The following is a 22186-nucleotide window of genomic DNA, read 5'->3' on the forward strand; positions in this document are numbered from 1 at the left end:
CACGTGAAAGGCTTAGCATGGCACTTGGCACATAATAAGTGCCCAATAATTGTTAGCAATTAGCATCATGACATTGTTGACATTGTCATTGTCAGTAGCACTGCAATCTCACTTAGTCTTTACAAGCGCCAAGGGAGATGGATAGCATCATTCCTATTTTATAAAGAAGGAAACTGAGGCAAAGTGGAATCTTTGTCTTGAGTTTCAAAGGATGGATGGACTTGACCAGAGTTGGCCCAAGGGCCCAGTATTTGTTCTTAAACATACACTATGCCATGCCACTGTGCAGAGCTTCTGGCTTCTCCAACTCAATGCTATTTCCATCCACAGCTACACAACTGTATCACATTGTTGATTCCTCCCACCATCCCTGTAAGGCGAATATTCCTTAAGGAGCATCTGCAGGCTACGTTCATAGAAGTCAATGCTACAGAGGCCCAATATGAATCTTGAGAAGCCCTAGTCAGGGAAAAGGAAGTGAACTCTAGGAGTCCAGCCCTCCTGGGTGGGCCTCCTTCTTCTTGCAGAGTGACTCCTGCAGGTTTCACGTTCCCGTCATGCCTTCCCTGCATCTCTCCTGCTGCCTCTCCTGACTGCTTGAGAACATCTTGGCTATTTTCATTATTGACTTGCCTAGAATCCCATGGAAGTGTGACATTTAGGAGACAAGAGGTCTTCTTCAAATGTATGGTGCTGACTTTGACTTTGTATGGGAGGGGCAGAGATTGTGTGAAAGGCCAGGATGGCAGAGAGATAGCATGGATGGAACTGGCACAAGTAAGTCAGCCTGTGGCCTCCTTTGTTAATGAAATGCTGGTTGTCTGGGGGTGGATGTAAACAGACTTGGTGGAGGGGGAAGCTGGAAAAGATAATGTCATGTGAGAGGGGAGTCAGGGCAGCTTCCTAATTTTCTTTGAGTAATCATGTCCCTGTCTGCTCCAGATTATTCCCAGGTGGAGCTCAGGTTTGGGAACCTATTATGGTATTATGATATTCATTTTACAGATAAGGAAACTGGGGCTGAAGGAGGGTAAATAACTTACCCAAATTTATTCAGCTCATAAGCAGCAAGCCTATCTGACTCCAAAGCACATGGTCCACAATATAGTAGGTGTCCAGTATACATTTATTGATTGATTGCTCTTTTCCACATTATGTTCTAAGCCATTTAAATCACCACCTTACTCCATGCCAAGACTCAGTTTCAGTGGGATCTCCTAAATTGATATCTCTGTCCATTAATTCATTCACCAAGCAATTACTGACTTCATGCTGTATTCTAGCTGCTGTTCTAGGTGCTGCTATCAAATCCTATTACCTCTTCCATCTTTGAAAGAGGGATTTTCTCTGGAATCTCCTGCCTACTGCAGCTCAGACCCTCTGGCTGATCATTCTACAGACATGTTCTATACGATCTATACCATAGGTAACCACTCTTCTCAGTCTCTGCCCCAGGACTCCCACGCCTTTCCACCAACTTCACCTAAAAACCTTAAAACCCTTCCTTCCACAAAGAATTGGTCAGGAAGACAGCTGGTCTACCCAGCCTCTGGGGAGTCACTTAAGCAATAGTCAGCTACCCTCATTATCCTACATTATGAAAATATTCACTGGAATGTTCTTCCCCATGTCAAGGCCTTCCTCTGAAATGTGATAGGATGCGGGTCTAAATGCCTCCATTCATCCTGGCATGGTACCTACCACATTTATGACAGGCACTTGATTGGTGCTAGAAGTTCAAGAATGAGAGACTATCTTCAGCCCTAAAAGAGCTCCCAGTCTTGTGATAAAGATAGATCTATGAGTAGATCATCATGCAATATGGAACAAATGATATGCCTGAGTCTCATGCAGGACAAGATGCATTTCACCCGGACCAGGCACAGCCATGCCAGCTACAATGTGGCAACCCAAGGCTCCTGTTGCAGAAACTGCCATGGCCATAGCCCCACCAATGGCATCATGGAGTGTACCAGGGATGGGACACCCAGGTTCAGGCATAGGACAGAAACCCCTGAGATGATCTTAGGTAAAGTGCTACACTCATGTGGGCTGAAGGTTATCAGCCAAATGCATCAGCTATCTAATTTGGGCTAGAGGAGAAGACAGGGAAATCTGGCAATGAGGTTGCAGAAGAAACTCAGTGCAGAAAGAGAGATTGCCCACAGAGCCTCCTTTTCCCCACACCCACACTGCTTAAGTCCATCAGGGTCTAACCCCTTCCTGTCTTAGTTTCAGCCTCTTCACATCCTGCTTGAGCAAATCTGTCTTTTGCATGCATATGAACCACTGACTGCCTCAGGAAGCACACAGGGCTGCCTCAAAACATGAAGCTTCAGCTGAAGTATGAGTAGAATCTCTTCAGGTGAAGAAATCAAAGGAAGAGCCTGGGCAAAGGCAGGGCATCAAGAGAACTGCAAGATATTGGGTACCAGGCCAGGGGGCTTGACTGGGAACAAGTGTCCTGCTAACTTTTACTCTTGTTTTGCTATTTACTTTAAGAAACTCAAATTTTAGGAAGGGAAGACTGTCATCTTAGGCACCTGATTCTTGATAATTTTAGCATTATTCCCTAATGCTAGTTTGCACACAATTCCTCCTGGATTTCAAACTCAGTTCTGGGGTTCGCTCTGGATGTGGCCATCAGAACTTCTTGGGGTTTATGAAGGACTGGCTTCCTCCTTTCCTGGGGACATCTTCCAGGGCTGCTTACTCTGAATCAAGGAGACATGCCTGGATCTGCTTATTCCACAGCTGAGCTCCCACCAAGCACACCAGCTGGTTTTTTGATGGGAAGCTGCCCATTAGTCAGCTTGATTGTCCTATCTCTTTTGATAAGGGAGAAATTAAGAGAAGCAATTGGGCATCATTATTATGATGGACACAGCTTGGAGCAAAGAGTCCAAGGATGACCCCCATTCATGGAAAACAGGTAGGTGGATGTCATGGGGATGCCACAGTAAGGAAATTCTTTAAGGCCAAAAAAAAAAAAAAAAAAAATCACACTCAGGCAAGCCTCAGAAAGCCACTAAACACGAGGCCACCAAACACAACTATAAGGTCATAGTCCAGAAATGAAGGTCTTGCTTATTTTTTTAAATATAGCATACTATCAGGTACTTGTAGTGTTCACTTTGCACACCTGCTCCCAAGACATTTTCTGAGCCAGCTGGTGCATACCTCTGGAGGGAATGCTGACCTGAGGGTAAGTATGATGCCCTTCATCTCACATTGTGTGCTGTCTACATGTTCCCAAGCTTCACACACTTCGCTTCCCCTTAAAAGGTAGCAGATTGCAAACTGCCTTTAAATACCCACTCCAGGGTTTCACTCTCCTTGATCCCAACTGGTTATATATGGTATCTTCCTCTATCTGACCTCCTCGACCTGATTTCTTTTCAGGCTTTTTGCCGAGGGGACAGCTGGTCACTTGCCTTTATGAAACTAGACAGCTCCTGCTAATTAATCCCTAGGCAGGAGAGTACCCTCTTACACTGGTATCATCAGAGCAAACTACAGATCTCCCTTAGCTTATAATGGGATTCTGTCCTGATAAATACACTGCAAGTTGAAAATACAGTTAAGTTGAAAACACATTTATTTATTTTTTAATAATAAATTTATTTTTTATTGGTGTTCAGTTTGCCATCATACAGAATAACACCCAGTGCTCATCCCATCAAGTGCCCCCCTCAGTGCCCGTCACCCATTCACCCCCACCCCCCACCCTCCTCCCTTCCACCACCCCTAGTTTGTTTCCCAGAGTTAGGAGTCTTCATGTTCTGCCTCCCTTTCTGATATTTCCTACCCCTTTCTTCTCCCTTCCCTTCTATTCCCTTTCACTATTATTTATATTCCCCAAATGAATGAGACCATATAATGTTTGTCCTCCTCTGATTGACTTATTTCACTCAGCATAATACCACATTTAATATCCCTAACCTTTTGAACATCATAGCTTAGCCAGCTTACCTTAAATGTGTTTAGGACACTTATATTGCCTTGGTTGGGTAAAATCATCTAAGGCAAAAACCTATTTTATAATAAAATGTTGATTAGATCATGTAATTTACTAAATATTATACTGAAACTGAGAGTATGGGCATAGAATGGCTCTAATTATATCAATTGTTTACCCTCATGATCATGTGGCTGACTGGGAGCTGTGGCTGACTGCTGCTGAGAATCACAATAGAGAATCTACTGCATATTGCCAGCCTAGGAAAAGATCAAAATTCAAAATTTGAAGGAAGTTTTCTACTGAATGTGTATTACTTCACACCATTGTAGAGTCAAAATATTGTAAATTGAACCATTATAAGTCACCTGTAGTGTCTTTTCCCCTTAGAACAATGTTTTCTAAAGTGATTGGCAGAATGACACATCCGATTGATAATTTTTGCACAAATAAGTTTGAGAAATTGAACGAGTCTGTTTAGAGTGGAATGCCTCAGTGCTTTGACTATGTTAATGTGTACTGGAAATCGCCAAGAGGGGTTACCATATGCAGTGGTTTCCAAAGGTATTTATTGAAACTCTCTTTCTGTTTTGAATTAATGCTTCGTGGAACATGTTTTGAGAAACCATTGCTGGGGAGGATGCCACTCATTCTTTCACTCAGCCAACATTTACTGTGACACGACCAGGAACTGGATAATGCAGTGGGCACAACATGGTTTGGGGACTGTAATGACTTTATGTTGCAGTCTCTGCCCCACCTCTTTGTTGACATGTGACTTTGGGCAAGTGACTTCACTTCTCTAGGCGTCGGTATTTTTATCTTCAAAGTGTGTATGATAGTGCTACCTAACTTAAAGGGTTGCAATAAACAAGACCACATGAACTAATATAGGGAAAGTACTTATACTCGACACATAGTAAGTGTTCATGGCAGCCATTTCTGTCGTCATCATCATCATCATCATCAGTTTTAGTTTTATTAGATAAGAATGAGGAAGATGCAGAGAAAACTCAGAAATGAGTATAATGCAAAGCATTATATAATTATCATGCCTCCGAGAGATAAAGTGTCATAGGAATCGAAGGAAAAGGTCTTCTAATGGACATAGTACTGCAATGGATTTTGCAGGATCAGTAGGAGTTGAAGTGTTGGCAGGCAGGACTGCGAAGAGGGCAGGGTAGTAGCAGGAAGGAGAAATGCATGGAGGAGGCAACCCAATTCAGGTGAGCTGTGGGAGTAGCTGGAGAACAGGTGAGGTGGGAAAAGAGGTAGGGACAATGGTCGGAAAGGCTGACCGAAGGCCAGAGCGAGGAAGGCCCTGAATGCGGGCGGAAGAGTTTGGATGTTACTGGGTGAGGATAAGAGAACCAATAAGCAAGAGAGGGGTAAGATCTATAAGGATTTTAAGGAAAGGCAGTTTGGAATCTGCTGCCTTTTAAGTACTTATTTTAAGGGAAATTGTTTGGTGGCAGGAGATGGTCTAGAACGAGAGGCAGAAATGCTGGCGGAGGAGAAAGCAGGGTAAAACCAGGTGAGAAGGTGTGGTGGAGAGGACAGGGGATCACGATCTAAGGGAACTGCTGAGGAAGACTTAAACATCAGCCTTCCTGAACTGGGCAAAACTACTGACCACTGACAGGAATCTATTGTGTGAACAGGTGCTTATTGCACTGTTAGAAGCATCTACAGTGACTGGGCCCAGAAAGTGGTCCTCATTATTCAAGCTTGACAGGACTTTTCAGTGAAAATACTTGGCCAGAGACACTTGCATTTCACACAAGTTGCTCACTCCCTCCATGCTAGGGAAAGCCCCCTACTGCCATGGCAGCTCCACAGGTCTCTCCTGGGCAACAAACCTCTGATGCCATACACTGTCAGTTTTGACTCATGGCTGAGTATGACCCCTGGGAGGATCAGCTCTTTCTAGACAATACAGATCTCCCAAATTGTCCCACAGGAGAAAGTGCTGGATAGGGGCAGGCGCAAGATGGGGGCAGGCAGGAGGGCTGTGCTCTTTGGACACGCCTTGAGGGAACCTTAAGTAGGGAAGTAGGGTACTTGTACTGTTGCGAATGGGACCACGCTGATACACAGCAAGAAAGTGTATTTTAATCTTGGCTTTGGGCAGGAAAGCATGATAAAGTAGTGACCAAATCTGATCTGCCAGGGCACATGAATAATGTCCCTATCCTACTGTCAAGGCCCTGAATGAAGCCCAGGCAGATGGAACGAGGATATCATTATGAGGAAATGGGCTGGGGATTAGGGAGGATGGCATACCTTTTTGAAATCCCCACTCCTTTGATATTCACACAGCATCATGTCGAAGAAGATTGGTATGGTGGCTTTCCGGAGCTCAGCCTCAGGGATAAGTGTCATCTCTAATATAGGTCCCACCATGCCTGGGATGAAGCAGATTTTGTTCTGGCCTGTAAGAGAAGAGGGACATAGACACATAAGACAGTTTTCGTGATGCACAGATCCTCTTCAGACCAAGCCTGGGGAAAGAAAAAAAGGGAGGCAGAACAGTAGAAACAATAGTTAACACTTAGATAGTTGTTTACGGGAGCCAGGCACCATTTTGAACACTTTACATACATTAACTCCTGTAAGAGGAGCATGCATCATCCAGAATGAGCTGTTATTAAGGATAATAACATGAGTGTGTTTAAAGCACATCACTGTTTACAAGGATTTTCACCTGCACCATCTCCTCAGTAAATGGAGCCCCAGTAGAATATGTTAGTGATAGCCAATCACAGGGATATTTGAAATTATGCCTGTCCGTGTCACAAACCATGTTTCTGAGACTGGAGAACATGCTTTTAGCAACTGTTTCATGCAACAAGAAAAGCAAAATCTGCTGCTAAGAATCTGCTATAACAGTAGGGTCAGTGGAATAGTGAGGCATTCTCATGACCCTCCCCTTGAAGAAAAGTATGGCCAATGGAATAATGAGTGGAATGGTGAGGCATTCCCGTGAACCTCCCTGGCTCTTGGCATTCTAGCTAAGCTGGACTGCTTCCTGTGTCACAAACTCACTTTGTGTCCTCCACTGCCAGGCCTATGCACACACTGCTCCTTTGTTGATACTTTTTTTTTCCTGTCTGTGCCCCAATACTCCCATGATCACCTGGATTCTCCTGGATGGGTCCTAGGGGATATGTTAAGAACATCCCCCAGCACATGACCTCCATCCCCAGAGATACCAGAAGCCCTGCACTGGTTTCTTGTGTTGTGCCTTCTCACCCAACTTTGCAATGATGGCTTTATTTGTGGAATTATATGATAAATGTCTGCCTCCCCTATTTCATGAGAATCTGAGACAACAATATCTGTTCTCCCTTTGTATCTGTGGCACTGAGTATAAGACATTTAGATGTTCAATAAATGTCTGTTGAATGAACAAACAAGTTTGTCTGGCTCCTACACTCACTAGCTATATGACTTGGATATGCACCTTATAAAAATGCAATAGCAATACCCACATGTTGAGAAGATCATGTGAAAATACACCTGCATGTACTTCCACAGCACAGAGCCTGGAAGAATCAGCAGCACCCAGGGGCATGAGTAGTGTGGTCCAGTGGTTAAGGGCATTGATCCTGGAGCTAGATGGCCTGAATTTGTAAACTGACTTCATCAACAAGCTATGTGATGTTGGACAAGTTGATCTTACCACTTGGGGCCTCAGTGTCCTCATCTGCAACATGAAAGAATAATAGTATTTACTTGATAGGGTCATTGTGGAGAATAAATGGATTATTACTTACAAAGCACTCAGGATGGTGCTTGGCACATGGCGTTAGCTATTACTGTTCTGATGTTTTACCGGAATGAACCATTAAGGGCAGCCTTGTTGAGCAGAGCTAAGCAGACCCTTGAGAATACACATAGGAGATGTCACAGAGAAGAGGCATGAAGAGGGGGCACTTAGGAGTTGTAGGGACTTCCTGGGGAGCAAGGGCAAGCATATCCACACAACCTTAACATTTAAGCTGGTGCCCAGCTGTTCCATCAGCAGCTGCCTCTTTCTTCTGAGTCTCAGAGCCCAAGAAGCCCATCAGGGGATTTTCCATCATCAGGGCAAACACTAGAGGTCTTAACCTGGAGCAGAAAGTTCCTGGGGGTGCAGAAACTCAGGTGGCATGGCATACAGGCTGGTACTGTTGCTTTCAATTAAAGCTCAGAAAAGGAGCCAAAAGGGAAAGCAGCAAGAAAATGAATTTTCATTTAGCCTAAATGAGCCTTAATGTTCAAGTATTTCCCCAGAATTCAGATAAAAAAGGCATCATCCTTGGACTATCCTCAGTTAGTGAGAATGAAGTGGTGAAGTCAGGCAGAGAGTTGAGTAAAATATAAAGACACTTTTCCAGGATATCCGCTTCATTATATGTTGCATTTGGATTACACTTGAGTTTCAAGTCTTCACTTTGGCCCAAATAGGAAAGAAAAAAAATTGTACTTTCTAGCAGGTTTATAGTAATTGCTAATCTAGGTTTTTGATTTCGTCCTTCAAGATCCTTTAAACCCACAGTGGGGTTTTAAAATTCAAAGTCAAGTGCAATAATAAGTAGAAAGTAAATGGAAACTGTCAGATAAGCCACCACGGGATGGGGAAATTGCTTATGCAACAAAGGCCTTTAGAATACTGGAGGGCATTGGGTATGATAAGGATATATTTAAAGGTTTAAAATAAAGAGCGGACATGCTGTAGACCAGGGATTTCTTAGGATACTTTTGACCTGCATTCTTTGCAGTCCGTTGAAGAGATGTTTGGAAGGATAGGGAAAATGGAGAGAGATGCTGATCTCTAAATACAGTGTGAGCTGAATGCCCTTTATAGTGCTCCATGAAGAAATTGTGTTCATTTACATCAAAAATGGAATTTCAGCTCCTTGGATTTTGTGTTCAAATAATCTGAATGTGCATGTATGTGTGTCTTTGTATACATAGACACGTGTGCATGCACACAGAGAGAACATATTTGTAGCTAATTGAATGCAAACGTATTTGGGGGAAAAATCCTCATTCAAGAGACACACCTGCTGCTGTATTCAAAAAAAAAGGCAAGGCAAGGCATCAGTAAGAGGATCTTTTTTCATATAATGGAGGCTGAATCTCACTGAGAACAGATACCAATTAGAAAAGGCTTTTAAAGTGCCAATAAGCCAGCAGGATAAATCCAAATGCCAAATTATATAGGCTCTGGGAAAGGCTCTGGTGGTAATGAGAGTGCAGAGAAGAGCTTCGGCGTGTGGGTGGAAAGGAGTCCTGTGTGTTCTCTGGCCTGGGTTTCTAATCTGTACAATGGCCTCATCTATCACACCTCTCAGGAGGAGACTGTAAGACTGAATGCAAAGGCCATGAGGCCACTAAAATATGACCTAGCAAAAAAGGAAGGAGGAGGAAGGGAGGTGGGTGAAAAGGAGGAAGGAAGGAGACCACCACTGTGAACCTTTGAGAGGACTGGAACAAGTCATTGACCTTGTGAGGCTCATAGGGACAGAAGGGACACTCTTTCAGAGAGTATATGGCTCTCCAAAGGTGGGTGCACACTCTGAAATGAAAAGGGATGAGGACAAGTTATGACCTCCTGGATTTCAGAGTTCTGCATCCTCCTGGGGATGCTGAAGTAAAGCTGGGCTGATCCAGAAAGATCACTCATTCAGTGCCAGAGGGGGGAAAGAACACAGATCTCTGCTGCTCTGACTCAGGCTTGGAGAAGCTCCCTTCTGGCACTGCTCCGAGACAGGCAGTCTGTTTGCTCTGCATCACCCAGCATGTGCCCGGCTCCAGATTCCTTCCAGGCCTTTAGAACCACTGAGCTCTACCACCTGGATTGGGTCCCACTGCCGCCACTCCATGGCTGTGTGGCTCTGTGCCTGTCATTTAACTTCCCTGATCCTCTGTTATCTCATCTGTAAAATGGAGATAAAGACAAGCCTTGCCTGGTAGGATCTTTGAGAAGCTTGGAAGAATTAATATAAACAAAGGGCTCCACAGAGTGTTTGGCTCATTAGAAAGGCTCAGTAAGTACTGATGGTGATTGTGGTGATGATGATGTGAGTACTATCAGCTCGGCCTCTGCTAGGTTCTGGAAAAAGCAACATGTAAAGACATGTTCCAACTCATGGAGCTCCCTGGAGCTTTTTGTAGAACTTTGTTGACCTGTCAGTTTATTTTTTCACCTCCAGAGTAAGAGCAACCATGGTGAGGGGTTCAGGACAGATTTATCTTCTTTGCCATAGCTGACACTCATGACCCTCCAGACCTTTCTCTATCCCACCTAAATATTTTATAATCTGCCCTCAAAAATGTTTGAAAAGCCCCAATCTGACCATGATGATCCACAGTTCATGATAATCCTTCAATGGCTTCCATTGCTTTTGGGACCCAGCTCTGCAGGCCTGTTTGGTTCAATGCTCCCACTCCATACCCAATTTCTTCCTCTTTCCTGACTGCCTTCCCTCCTTGGCCTGCCCCTCCTCCTCAGACCTGCATATGTACCCTTGTCCTCCTCTGGCCACCATGCTTTCCCCTCCCCCTCTCTGACCCCATTTCCATGCCGAACCCTACTCCCCACTTGTCCTCATAAACAAATCCCACTCATTCCACAATCTCATTCTATTCAATATAGAAGCTACAGCCACATGTGTCTTTTGAGCACTTGAGCTCAGATGTGCTGTGAGTATAAAAAGCCCACTAGATTTCAAAGAATTAGTTCTGGAAAACAAAAATTAAAACAACTTATCTCAATAATATTTTGTATTGATTACATGTTGAAATGATAACATTTTGGAGTAGGAGGTTAAATAAAATATATTGTAACATTAATTTCACTATTTCTTTTTACTTTTAAAAAACTGTGGTCATTAGAGTATTTGCTTTTAGACAGGTGGCTCACATTCCAGTTCCATAGGACAGGACTGTTCTGGAGTAAGGCTCTTCACTTCCTCATCTAGGCCATCCGGGGCTTACTCATGAGTAAGTGTGGGTGTTTTATAGATTCTCTGGGTGCCACAAGCTTCTGCTCTACAGGTATCTCCCCTTTGACCATAATGAATGAACTCGGCAATTAGTAGGTTACTATTCAGTGCAATGACCGCAAGTCCATGAGGTCAAGGGCTATATCTCTAATCTTTTTCCAACTGTAGTCCCAGCCTCAGGCATAATGCCAGTCACGTAGAGGGTACTTGTATTAGTTTCCTGTTGTTGCTACTATAAATCATTATAAACTTAGTGGCTTAATATGGTACAAATTTATAATCTTACACATCTGGTCAGAAGTCTGAAATGGGTTTCATTGAGCTAAGATCAAGGTGTAAGCAAGAATGAGTTCCTTTTGGAGGGTCTTAGGAAAAAACTATGTGCTTCCATTTTGCAGCTTCTAGAAGCCACCTACATTCCTTGGCTCCCAGTCTCTTCCTCTACCTTCAAAACCAGGAGTACATCTTTTTCAAATCCCTCTCTGACTCCCCTGCCTCCTTTTATTCACTTCTAAGAACTCTGTAGTTGCAGTGGGTCCACCTGGATAGTCCAGGGTACTCTTACCATCTTCAAGATTCTTAACCATGTCTGAAAAGTCCACTTTGTAAGATAATATACCCACAGGTTCTAGGATTAGGACATGAACATCTTTGAGGAAATGTTCCTCAGCCTACCACAATGCTTAATACCTGTTATAAATTGAATGAATCAATAATCAAATGGATAGATGGATGGATGTCTAATCCCACTTCCTATTTCTTGCCAGCAGCTTCTCCCCAATCTTAAGAGGCTATACTTAGTGCAAGCTGGTTGCTTTCCTGGAACATCTATCCTTTCCTGTCTTTCTTTCAGTCTGGACATGGACTACCCTAGGGTCTCATTCAAGAACCATTTACCTCAGTAGAGTTATCTATATTTCCTCATCTACCTCACATTTGCCTGAACTCTTAAGTCTCTACCACACATTTCATATTAAAGAACACACTCTTAATTTATTCTTTAACTCTTAGTTTGGGGGCACCTGGGTGGCTCAGTGGTTAAGTATCTGCTTTTGGCTTAGGTCATGATCCCAGAGTCCTGGGATTGAGTCCCACATTGAGCTCCCTGTGGGAAGCCTGCTTCTTCCTCTGCCCATGTCTCGACCTCTCTGTGTGCCTCTCATGAATAAATAAATAAAAATCTTTAAAAAATAAACTCTTAGTTTGTTCTACTTATAGAAATGGATGGTGGCTCTTCCTGGCAAGGCAGGAACCATGACTTATCCTTCCTCAACTCTCCTACCCTTTCCTGTGCTGATCTGGGTACTACATAGATTCTAAAAGAGTAAAGGCCCAGTTACTCTCACAGGTTTGCCAGTAGAGACCTCCCATCATACAAGGCCATGATGCCAGTTGCTAGAATTTGTCTTTCTTTCCCACAAAGACTGTTAACACAACAGCCTGATGTTAACCTAAGTGAATGTGGAATGGTTAAGTGCAAAGTCATTTTGGCAAAATGTGCATTGCTACACTCCAAGCAGAAATCAAATGTTATGATGTTACACTATCAGGAAAAGTACATTACATTTGGCATAGTCCCAGGATCCAAAAACACAGAGGTATTAACCCTTTAGTGGCCTGGTCCTGACAACAAAATGTGCTCCTTCTCTCTATCAAGACCTTTCTGTATGTACCCTCCGTCACAAAAGCACACACACACACACACACACACATACACACAGACACATGCACACACATATTTGTTTAGGCTTTTCTCTTAAGAATGTTGAATAATCTTCAAGCCTGAGACTTTTTTTGGAATTAGCTATCTTATAATCATAGGATTGCTAACATCTTTCCTGATGAGAAGATGATGATACTGATGATCGTGGTGATGATGCCCTGATTGCGTCGGGCATTAAAACAAAATTTAAAAGGTTAACATGCATTATGATTTACTCATTATCCGTAGTCTTTGAAAAATAGTTCACTATTTCACACTCTTTGAAAATAATTTGCATATTCTGAAAAAAATATTAGTAAGAACGTTGGACTTGGGGTCAAGAGACAGGTTCTTTCACCTCAGCTATCACTGATTTGTTGTTGACCTTGAATGTTATTATGCCTCCCTGGGCCTCATTGAGCTCACCTATAAAATGGGGGAGGGGTTTGAATTAGATGATACATCAGTTATGGATGTAACAAAAACATGATTATCATGGCTAAACTGAGTAACTTTTGCTTTAACTTTCTTCCTTAACAAGAAGTCAAAAGATGGTGGTGCCAGAGTTACTTCTCCATCCTTAGCATATGACTTATCTTCATAGCTTCAAACTGGCTACTGTATCTCCAGGTATCTTATTGTTTTCCAGGAAGGAAGGGGGGGAAGGACTATGGGTTAAAAAAAAAAATGTGTTGTGCTCATTGAATTTGTCCCCTTCTCTTTTGTTTTAATTGGACAAAAAGGATTTCCTAAAGCCCCAACAAGTTTGTTTCTGCTGATTCTCTCTGGCCAGAGATGGGTCATATGGTCATCACCTGCTACAAGATATTATTAACTGAGCAAATTGTGATCATGGAAAAAATAAACCAGGATTCAGTTAACCAGGAAGGAGGGAAGAATGGCTATTGTGTGGGCTCTCAGCTGTGTCTGCCACAGATGGCTTCTAAGTTTCACTTGGTCTTGGATATTGCATAGATTGTACTTTAAAACCTATCATTACTCACTACATTGGTCTCTAGTGTATAACAGTGCTTAGTCCTGGTTTGGATTAGCAGGTTAGCCTCATTAGCACACTAGGAGAAAGCATGCTAATGCCAGGATCTAGTAGAACACAGGTAGGGTGGGGAATTACCCATTCATTCTGCCTCCTCAGTCTGTTCGCTTATTCCTGAAGGAAACGGGCAAAGAGAAGGCAGCTATGTAACTAATAACTAACAGGAAAATCCCTTTAGGCTGATATACTTTCCTCTTTCTGGAAGTCCAAGCCGAGAGGTGGCCATCTTTGCAAAAGCATCCTTTACTTCTTGTTCTATATAGTGGACATCTGTGCCATTGACCTCTCTACAACTCCATAAACATCTTACTTTGGGAAACTCTATTTCTTTCAATGGGTGTAGGCATGGCGGGACCACGAATGAAGAGGTCGTCCAAGGAAGGCCAATAGAGTAGTGTCCCCTGAAGATTGGATCTTTAAGCAAGATGATGCAGGAATGGAACATGCTAAAGGCACAGTTTTGCAATCTGCTCTAGAACCTAGAGTGGCTCTGGCCCTCTCCTTCATAACCTGGTTCTCCTTGCCCTTCTGATAAGTACCTTCTCTGATCAAGGCAGGCACAGTTTCTCTTTCTTACAAGTCCAAACACTAACAAGTACATCTTTTAATCGCATTAATTCATCCTACAGACATTTGCAAATAGGAAGGAATCTGTGATGTGCTAGAGTCCCTGCCCTGAATCTGCTTCTTAACCCACTATATAATTTTCTACATACCTTTTTACTTCTCTGTGTCTTAGTTACCCCGTTTGTAAAATGGTGGGTTGGACTAGACTTGCCTGAAATGCTTCAGGATTTCTCCCCAGAAAATCCTCAGGGATCTACATGGGGAGTTCAGAGGTGGCCTGTTATAACAAGCTCTGGGCCCCCCACCCCACTTCAATTAGAATAGCTTGGCTTTCAACCAATTTATATATTGAACATGAGACTCTTTTTTATTGGCCCTCAACTAAAAATGAACATTTGAAAATTTCTGGACAATCTGATCTCTAAAGGGCCCTTCCAGCTCTGATGTTCTGTGATTTTAAGCAGGTGAAATATTTGGTAACATCTTTTCATTCATCAGCATAATTGGGAAGTTGCAGGAACGTCTGCCAAAACATAATCTATATCTAAATAAAATCTTCTGTGTGCAAAACAACGGCAATGAAAGACATTGAGGAAAGAGCAGGTTATGTGGAAGAATTAGAGACAAACAAAGCGCAGATCCCTGTTTTGCAATCCTGGCAATGCCTGGGGCGTAAGTGTGGGAAAGAAAGCCCACCACAGCCGTAGCTCGTCTTTGCTGTAGTAAAGCAAAGAGTGCAAACTCCCACTCACACCGAATCTGGGCCCTGTCCTTCACTGGGCATGTTCAATGTTTTTTAATACTTCCAATTAGTGATCAATATTCAGAAATTGAAGATACACTTAAAAATTGTGTTTCTTGGCTTCTTTTGAAAAACTGGAAGAGGAGACACTATCAGCCTTGTATTCTAACAGGACAGCAATCAACCAGATCAGGTCAGCAACTGTCCTTTATAGCTGGGGCATATTTGCTTCACTTTGTTCCAAGCCCAGCTACTTCTTCCCATATTCCTGACCCTGAGGCCATGTGCCAACTACCAGGTAGACCTGCACTGCACTATGCTTTTTTGTTTTTTCCTATTGAAGAGTAATTAGATGACACATACAATATTTTTTATATCCCTGTCTTTATCCAAAGTGAAGAAATAAAAGACTGAGAAAGGCATGCTTTTCTAGAAAAACAGAGCAGAGACAGTATTTCTTTACAGAAGTGGTTTTCAAATAGAAGTTGTTTTGCACATCTCTCTCCCCCTCCCCAGGACCATTTAACAATGTCTAGAGACTTTTTTGTTGTCACAACCAGGGAGGATGTTGTTGACATCTGGTGAGTAAAGGTCAGGGATGCTATTAAATATCCTGTAGTACATAGATAAGGCACCCCTGCAACAAAGATTTATCCAACTCCAGATGTTGACAGTACCCTGATTTATGGATGTCTGTGGATTTAACATACCCGGGCCCCTTCACTCTTTTATTTATTTATTTTTTCTTTCTTTTTTCTTCTTTTTTTTAAATTTTTTTTAAAATTTATTTATGATAGTCACACACAGAGAGAGAGAGAGAGAGAGAGAGGCAGAGACACAGGCAGAGGGAGAAGCTGGCTCCATGCACCGGGAGCCCGACGTGGGATTCGATCCTGGGTCTCCAGGATCGTGCCCTAGGCCAAAGGCAGGCGCTAAACCGCTGCGCAACCCAGAGATCCCCACTTCACTCTTTTATATTACTTGCCTGGGCCCTGCCCTTCAGGCACTAGTATTATAGGTCTGGTATTAATTATTATACCAGATATACCAAATATTATATATATTATTATAATTATTAATTAATGATTAAAGAGAGAACACAAAAAGTAGGCTCTGTTCTGATGGGGCAAGGGTGAAAACAAAGATAAAAATTTTGACTTGAGGGGGATCCCTGGGTGGCTCAGCAGTTTAGCGCCTGCCTTCTGCCCAGGGCATGATCTTGGAGTCCCAGGATCGAGTCCCACGTCAGGCTCCCTGCATGGAGAACTGCTTCTCCCTCTGCCTGTGTCTCTGCCTCTCTCTCTCTCTCTAAAGAAAGTCTTTTAAAAAAAATCTTGACTCGAGTGTGGCCTGCATGTTTCACTCCCCCAGTTTTTGTTCTTCTGAAACACATAAGCACCCTGGGAGAAGGTGTTATTTCCCCATTATAGGCCCAGTGTCACTCAGTCTTCCTGCTTTGGTGGACCTGATAGCTTGTAAATGACAGGGCAAGGCCCAAGGCAGGTACAAGGTAGTCTGTTCTGGGCCTGGTTGCTTGCCCAGCTCTCCCTTTGATTTTGTAAAGCAATCCATAGCCTTCCTAGTACCAGTATATGCTCTTAACTCAAGTCTGGTGCTGCTGGCGAATGCAGTGCACAGATGGATAGTCTGTCCACTGTGCCTCCCTGGAGTGAAAGGACCTTGCTGGACAGAGCAAGAAACTGCTGTCTAGGAAATCCAAAGAGAACCAAAAGATACTAAGAAGGCTGAGGAAGTGAGATGCAAAGTCAGGAGAGGTCATTTAGGTGGTTCAACCTAAAAAAAAGTAAAAAAGCACAGTCCCTGTAAGTGGCTCCACTCAAGAGGGTCACCGTCCAAGCCCAGGGCAGAGCAACTTGGCAGCAGAGGGTCGGAGGGCACACACAAACTCTGCATCCAGAGAGACACACAGATGTCTGGGGACGGGACATAGGGATGGGCACTCTCAACAAGTGCTTATTAAGGACCCAGGACACACACAGTGATAAACTGTTTTTTCGAAACTCCCACCACTGAAACCCATGTGGCCTTCTAACAGATGGTCTTCAAGAAGGAGCTTTGACTTCTTAAGGCCTCAGGGGCACCAAGCTGAAGCAGACACACAGATGTTTGGGGATGGGACATGGGCATGGGCTCTCTCATCAAGCACTTATTAAGGACCCAGGACACACACAGTGATAAACTGTTTTTTTCAAGCTCCCACCACTGAAACCCATGTGGCCTTCTAACAGATGGTCTTCAAGAAGGAGCTTGGCGTGTGCAGATGTGTCTCTCTGGATGCATGTGCCTACTCACCCAGCTTGTACCACATATCACGGATGGAGAAGCCAATTAGCCGTCTCATGTCCCCGTACCTGGGAGAAACAACACACATCTGCTTAAGGCCCCCTCTCAGAGATTCTCATGAAAACCCCACTTCAGGAGACCCAGACATGTAACCTACTTATTCAGGATTTTGTTGTATTTGGCATGCGAGAACTGCTCCAGCTGCAGAGAATCTTGAGTGATAAAAGCCACCGCCAGATGAAAATAGTTGTTCCACAGCTGTAAATAAGGAGTAAAGAACAGTCATGGCGAGGGTCTGAAGTGGGAAAGCGTATTAAATGCTGGGTAATGTGAATAATCTATGAAGATGGCAGAAGATAGTGGCAGAACCAGTTTAATTCTGTGCACTGCAATTTTCTAACTGGCACGGAGTCTGAAATCAACATCCTGGCCAAGCAAGGACAATGGATGGATTTCTCTAGGCGCTGACCACATCTTCTTTCTGATGACAGGGCAAGGAGGAGGACTTTAGGGCTGCTCTGGAAAAAAAAAATGGTTTCATTTTGTGTTTTGAAAGACAAACAACTCGCCCCAGCTGAGTGCCTTAGTAGAATTAGAGATTGATGAAGGTTGTGTATTTCAGGGACTCTCCTCCTCTCTGGAAGTCCTCCCTTAATCCACCTGACAGCTCAGAGGAGCTGTAAGGAGCTGTCTGCAATGCATTCTGTCTTAGAATAGTTTGCCTTCACCTTCCTCTTAGTTCAATGGTTTCAAAGTGTGGCCCCAGACCAGCAGCATCAGCATCACCTGGAAACCTGCTAGAAATGTAAATTCTCTGTCCCTCCCAGACCTATGGAATCAGCCCCCAGAAACCTGTGTGTTCACAAGCATTCTGGATAATTCTGACGCTCATTGGAGTTCAAGAACCTCTGTGGGCCTAGTTTATATGTAGGTTTATTGTAATTTTAACACTTGCATGATCACTTGGTGCTAAACGCAAGGGCTAATATAAACCCACTCCACTGGCATGTGGTGAAATAGAGCCAGCAAAGTGTTCAGCACATGACAAGTCCTCCAAAAGATGAGATGCAGGGATGATGATATTGATATAACCTACAGCACCTGAGAGATGGAGCCTCAGTGAACCCATCTGCAAAAGGGGTACCCCTGGTACCCACTGCAGAAGGCTATAGTAAAGATGACATGAGATGATATATGTAAAGGGCATGATTCTCTGTAAGGGCTAAAAGCACTTGTTAGCCATATTGTTCTTTTCATTAATCTAGTGATTCCTTTGGTATCAAAGCAAATAGTACAACCTGGCCCCAGATGCCAAGTCCTACAAGGAACAGATGGGAGAGAGCTTTGCTTGACAAAGTTCATCCACTTTCAGATGAACACCCTCTCAACATGACAAAGAAAGGGTAACACTAGCTAGAGAAATGATTGAGATATTCATCTTTAACTCAAAGATGTTCACCGGAGGTTTCAGATAGCCAAGACTAAGTTAAAAAGCAGGTCTACCCTTGATAGCATCATCACTACTGCCCAGATATTACTTCAAATGGGCTTATGGTTCCAGTTTCAGAAAGAAGAAAACAAGTACTCCGTTTTTACCATGGGCCAGGTACTTCCCCATACATCCCTCCTTTCATCTCTCAAAACTTGGTGGCTGTCATTTGTCCCATTTTACAGATGAAGAAAATGAGGCTTGGAAGGGTTAAGTATTTTTCTGAAGGTCACTTAGATTGTTATATATATAGTAGATTTGGGATTTGAACTTAGGCCTTCTGATCAAGGCTCTTTGGCCAAGGATGCATTAATACATATTTATTGAAACTCTTCTATGTGCCACGCATTGTCATCATGTGGGCATAGGGAATGGTTACACAGATGGCAGTCCCTACCCTCATGCAGCTCACATTCTGTTGGCACAATAAATTTCTCTTTTTTGAAACTTTATCTCCCAGAGTCCAAAAGACCAAGCTGCTCCTGGTGTATAGTGAAGCGGCCTCCCAGCTTGTGGAGTCCATCAAGTCAACTCTCCACAGAGAGACCAGAGGATCTTTTAAAATAAGTTGGGTTCTATCACTCCCTTCCTTAAAGTCCTTCAAAGGCTTCCCATAATCATTAGAATCACAGCTTAAGCTCTTCTGTTTCTGTAGTAATCCTGCTTATCCAAACACACTGTGTGGGTCAGGTCTCCCAACCACTCTGTCCTTCCTCCTCATGCTGATCTGCTCAGACTCCATAGATATAACATGAGCATCTTGGACTCCTTAGCTTGGCTCACCTATGGCACCTAAGTTCTATTCTTTCATCAAAGGCCTGTTCAAGATCTGTTCCTTCACGCAGCCTTCCCAGATGGCAGAGCACCTCAGATCTGCTCAACTTTTCCAAATTTGACTAGCTCTTAGTATGTGCAACCACAGATTTGGGTCTATTGTTCTACATCTTCCCTTGTGCTCCACTGACTTTCCATGACAGCATCACCCAGTGGTCAAGAACACAAGCATCAGCATCTCATAGACTAGGATATAGATACCAGCATCTCATAGACTAGGATATAGATACCATCTCTAGCTCTTATTAGCTAGATTGTCTTTGGTTACTTATTTGTCTTTTCTGAGCCTCATTTTCCTTACCTATAAAATGGAGAAAATAAGGCAACTACCCTAATGGATTATTCTAAGTGCTGGGTAAAATAATATGAGCATGAAGTCATTCACCACAGGCTTGGCACATGCCAAGTGCTCAGTAAGTAGAATGGTGGTATTGTCTATAGTGCTGGTCATAGATTATTTGAATGCCCCGTCTTTCCAACTGAAAGCTCCGCAAGCACCAATGGTCTTGTCTTCCACTTATTTGTACTTCTAATCCCATATTCAGCACAATGGTTTAAATGACTTGAATGTAGCTAGGCTCTAGAAAATATTTATTTATTGTTCATCATATTGCTAGAGAAGTTGTTTCAAAAGGTCTCAGATTTTTCTTTCCTCGCTGCCCCACGCTGCCTGGTGGCATTTCTACTAAGTGCCCAGCTCAGCTGGCTCAGGGAAGTCACAGGAGCTTGAGCTAAACATATGGATCCTTATTCCCTGGGGGAAGAGGTAAGGTGACTTCTGATTGGGACTTTAGTATTTTGAAATAATAGGACAATAGAAACTTAGAACTAGAATAAATTTAAGGGTCACCTGGTCCAACTCCCTTATTTCACAGATGTAAACAGTGATATCCACATAAATGACCACCCAAAGTCATACTGCTAGTGAGTGTAACTAGAATTTAGTTACTTTCAATTAATTCTCAAAAATTAAAAATTTAATACACATATTGTCAAAAAATGGTAGAAAAGATTAAATGATAAAAAGTTTATTTTCTATCCTACCTGGAACTTTAGTCTAATTCTCCAGAAGAAAAAAAAAATTAACAGTTCTCTGGATCTTCTCAAAAAAATTTTATGTATAAACAAACATGTATAGACAGTCAAAAAATAGTCCAGTGTAGTTTGCTTTTTCCTCTCACCAATATATCTTGCAGATGTGTGTGTCCATATTAGCCTGTGCAGATCTACTTCACTATCTTTTGTGGCTGCATGGGATTCTGCTATAAGGATACACTTTAATTCTAACCAATTCCCTATTTATAGGCATTTAGATGGACTCCAACTATTTTTTTCTTTAGTATCAGTGCTGCAATCAACATATTTGTTTATACATCTTTATGCATTAGAGCCTATAGAATAGTATGCATTCTGGAGCTGGAATTAAGACACAGGTTCTATGCCGATTCTATTACTATTTGTTGTCTTTGTTGTTGAATAGACACTGTTAAGGTTGCCTTCCAGGATTCCAGCTCCATTATCATGGGCAAGTTGCCCTACCTCTCTGAGTCTCTGTTTCCTCATCTAGAAAAATGAGGCTAATAGAATGTAAAGGGAGATAGTTATAAGGGCCAAATGAGGAAATCACTGCCAAGAAAATCTCTATTTCATCTTGCAATCCCAGTTCAACAATCACTTCCTAAGTGGGCATTGGTGGTCTAGTGGTGAACATAGCTGACTTTCAAAAATCACTTCCCAGGGAAGCCTTACCAACTTGCCCTGACTAAAGAAAATCTACCCATTCACCTTTATTACACCATGCTTTCAGGATTTATGACATATTTTAAGCTGAATTTATTTCCTCTAATGGATATAAGCATCCTACAGGATAGAACCTCCTCTTTTTACTCACTGTTGTATATCCAGTATTTAGCATTGTGTGCAACCCAGCATGTTCTCACAAATATTTGTTGAAAAATTCATTAATGAGCCCAGCACTCCCCCTGCATTCTTAACTGCTCCCCTAGACACTATGATCTTTGTAGCATTATTCTCCCATTTTGAAGATCAGGACACTGAGGCCCAGAGAAGTTAAATAAGTTGCCCAAGGTGACACAGCTACAAAATGGCAAGGCTGGCACTTGAATCTAAGTGCAATCTCTCTCTAGAACTTGTATTCTTAACACTCTGTTCTTCTGCAAAAATTTTTCTTTCCTTTCTCAATTTCCTTTAGCCTTGGTTGTTGGTCAAGGTTTCCACTGAGTCATCTGATATTTCACAGTCCTTACAACAGATACTCAAGGATTTTTGATCCTACAAGATTCCTTCACAACGGCTATGAATTATTTACCCTAATTCCATTGAAAAAAATATAAAGCGCCCAGCACAGTGTTGCTAAAATACCTGAGTTGGAAAGCCACAGCTGTCATGAGCATTGGGTGGGCCTGACCTGATGGGTGTCACGGGCACTTTTGGGATGGATTTTGGTTAGGAACATTGGATCAGAGGTTGTCTGGAGGCCTCAAGCTATGGCCGAAGAAGCTGTCCCCAAGCACGTGGCCATCT

General features: G+C 42.8%; 1 protein-coding gene across 1 annotated transcript in view; it reads right to left on the bottom strand.

The window, feature by feature from the left end:
* Nucleotides 1–22186, bottom strand: part of DOCK2 (dedicator of cytokinesis 2) — a 397914-nt gene that overhangs the window by 49332 nt on the left and 326396 nt on the right. The window contains exons 31-33 of the mRNA XM_025434190.3: nucleotides 17477–17577; nucleotides 17329–17387; nucleotides 6242–6390 (exon numbers count right to left, since the gene is read on the bottom strand). Coding sequence (XP_025289975.1) covers nucleotides 6242–6390; nucleotides 17329–17387; nucleotides 17477–17577 — 309 coding nt within the window. The remainder of the gene's footprint in view (nucleotides 1–6241; nucleotides 6391–17328; nucleotides 17388–17476; nucleotides 17578–22186) is intronic.

This window comes from Canis lupus, chromosome 4 (genome assembly GCF_003254725.2).
Source record: "Canis lupus dingo isolate Sandy chromosome 4, ASM325472v2, whole genome shotgun sequence".
NCBI lineage: Eukaryota > Metazoa > Chordata > Mammalia > Carnivora > Canidae > Canis > Canis lupus.